The 2,917-nt window shown below is 41.5% G+C and overlaps 1 protein-coding gene across 5 annotated transcripts in view; it reads right to left on the reverse strand.

Moving 5' to 3' along the window:
* Window positions 1-1,523: 1,523 nt before the first annotated feature.
* The window catches only part of LOC306771585 (KAT8 regulatory NSL complex subunit 1-like), a 42,756-nt gene continuing 41,362 nt past the window's right edge, over window positions 1,524-2,917 (reverse strand). For all 5 annotated transcript variants that reach the window (XM_079260802.1, XM_079260805.1, XM_079260804.1 and 2 more), the window contains one exon: window positions 1,524-2,917. This exon is cut by the window's right edge and continues 33 nt beyond it. In XM_079260802.1, the coding sequence (XP_079116928.1) occupies window positions 2,741-2,917 (177 nt within the window). In that variant the 3' untranslated portion in view covers window positions 1,524-2,740.

A 2,917-nucleotide genomic window follows, 5' to 3' on the forward strand; every position in this document is an offset into this window, starting at 1 on the left:
ATGAAGAGATTTTCCCCCTCCAGTTACTGGTTTTCTCAGGCACCTGGGGCCTCTCAGCGGTCTTCTTTTTGACACAAACTGTGTATCATATGTGATAGCGGTGTTGCCCAAATAAAAAAAAAAAAAAAAGAAAAAAGACAAAAAGAATGAACAGCTAGAGTAGAAACTGCGGTTTGTGTTGGGCAGTTTTATAATCGTACTCTGTGGATATGACATGTATTTGATATGAAGAAACATTTGTATTGTGCCTGCTACTGTCAGTGTTTTTTATTTTATTTCATTTCAAACTGCTTTCCTTGTAAATGTGCTACAGCTTGACGTATGAGGAGGAAAATTTACCTCAACACATCTATGTGTAATTTTCATGGCTAACTTGTCAGGGGTATTGACACAGTTTCAGATTAGCACATTACAGACTAAAGTATTTAAACCGCTATATGCACTCAGAAAATAAGCACGATACTCTTTTTGAAAGCTATTTGAGGATGCAGCAACAAAACTCAACAACGGTGCTTTCCTGCCTTTAAATCTGGTGCATCACTGATGAGGAAGACGGTTTTCTCAAGGCTCTCTACTGAAAACGTACTTCAACCTGAATGACTGCTGCCAAGCAGATGGACGGACGGACGGACGAGTGGCTGGGTTCTGGTGTGCACGGATAAAAGTGAACAAGACAAACTGTACAGCAACAGATCCACTAGTTTAAGCAGTTTTATCATTAATACATGTGCACCTGCGCACTCACCACATAAGAATACTCTTCAGCTGGTTGTTTAGCTTCATAAAATGCTCTTTTCCACAATTACACCTGAAATTCCCCTTTTATCCTTCCAGCACGTTAAACGTGGCTGCTGTAGCTAAAATAATCATGTTGGAGAACTACGTTTTGCCAATTAATCCCACAAATTATATAATTTAGCAGGTGTTCTCACTTTTTTTTTTTATGACAAATGTTCCCTGAAAAAGAAGAACATCCTCACGTTGATGGATAATACTAGACTGAAACCGCTTCTTGCATGTACCTGATGTAAGAGACAGCCGTCTGCTTGTTGCCTACCTTTCACTAAGTGGTCTCCCTGTATATCCTGGTTTATGTATCTACTGGACCTGGATCTGGCAGGATATACTGATGTAAAAACAAACAAAAAAAAAAGGTCAAAACTGAAATCTTGTTTCCTACCAGCTAAACTAAGAGTAGACACGTAGGACTTAAGGGTGCGCTTGCATCATTATGTGCATGCTGAATTCTTTAGTTGCAGTAGAGCACCTTGGTCTGGGAGCACACCGGGTCAGGGTAAAGGTTTCTGCAGTAACAACCTTGTCACCCTTTTTTCTTTTTGGTTTCTTCTGAAGCTGTACAGTTGTGGAAATGTGATTGTTCTTGTGCATTTTATCAATAACTGGTTTATGATGATTCTCGTTGCTGTATATGTGTATTTGAAATAAATGCTATGAAGTCACTCTTATGAAGCCTGGCTACAACATCGGCGTGGTGGTGAATGACTGAGGCCAGAACAACGGTGCCAAGTTAAACATAAATGTTTTAATGGTACTATTTACAAAAAAGAAAAAGGATTTTGCTTTTTGATTCGGTTAACTGCTGCAACAATCAAACAGGTACATTGACATCTTGCTTAACTACGAAAAAAAAAAAACATTGAATGGCTGCGGCATAAAAAGGAAGTGGAAAATGAAAACCATACTTTTTTTTTTTTTCTTTTTTTGCATAGCAATTAGTTACTAAAGGTGGGTGGGGGTCAAAGTGTATGATTATATGGATACGGAGAGGTGGGAAAGACTAAATCCTGCGTATATCTGATTGATCAGAGGAAAGAAAAACGACTGAACAGAAGCGAATATTCCCTTGAAGAACCTGAGCTTGAGGTGGATTTTAAACGGAGCTGCTACATTTGGAGAAAGAAAACACTGAGACGTCACCGAGTTTGTCGCCGCAATCCGAATTGGACTTGGTCTGACCACCATACAATCTCAGCTAACGTTGCATGTCGTTCAGCATGCAGCAGCTTTCAACCCGGCAGGTGCTTTAAAAAGACTGTGGGGTGAAAGTGGAGCGCTCAGAAGAGACTACAGGAATGATTTAGTCTTAAACACACAGGATGCGTAATGCCGGAACAGAACGGGAAACAGAAGGAATGAAAAACAGAAAGCGAAGCTTGGCAGTACGAGAAGTGCTCTGGTGATTTCAGGCGACCTCTAGTGGGGGAAAGAGGGAACCACATCGCAAATGTACCTGCTTATTTGGAGGAGGACGAAGACTGAGGAAGGGTTTTTTTTTTTTGGTAGTTTTTTCTTTTCTTTTGTTATTTGTCACTCCACTAAAAATGTACATGGGAATTACAAGCAAGCTAGTTGATAGAAAACACCCTTTGGCCATATTTTGAGGAGTCCGCTACATAGTGCGCTACAAGTGTACACGCGACATATGAAACACCACTAAGCCCCCATGTACATTGTTTAGCCTACTACAGAACTCACTTTTTGTAATGTGTTTTATACTTTTTTTTTTTTTACATTTATTTTTTTCCTGTGACAAAAACAAAAGTGGGAAAGGCTTCTATCTCCGTAATGTTCACTAAAAACTGTGAAAAGTATTAGACTGATGTTTGAATATCAAACAACAGGAACCTTTTTAATATTTTATTCTGCTTTGAGGTTCTGCTTGTTAATGCCAGAGAGGAGCTTTGTGGAGCGAGCCGGGCCGCCTCCCCCTCTCCGTGGCTCATCGGTGGGTGGAGGCCCTGGGTTTGGGGCCGCTGTTGTCGTCGCAAGGCGGCTCCGCGTCGTCCGAGTCCAGACGTCCGTAGGATGTTGCTCGGCAACCTGAGATGCTGCGCATTCTGGGCCTGACGTGGTAGTCTGCCTCGGTCTCGGGTTCAGGCGCCGGGTCTTCTGGCAG

The sequence above is a fragment of the Telmatherina bonti genome, assembly GCF_933228915.1.
Source record: "Telmatherina bonti genome assembly, chromosome: 21".
Taxonomy (NCBI): Eukaryota; Metazoa; Chordata; class Actinopteri; order Atheriniformes; family Telmatherinidae; genus Telmatherina; species Telmatherina bonti.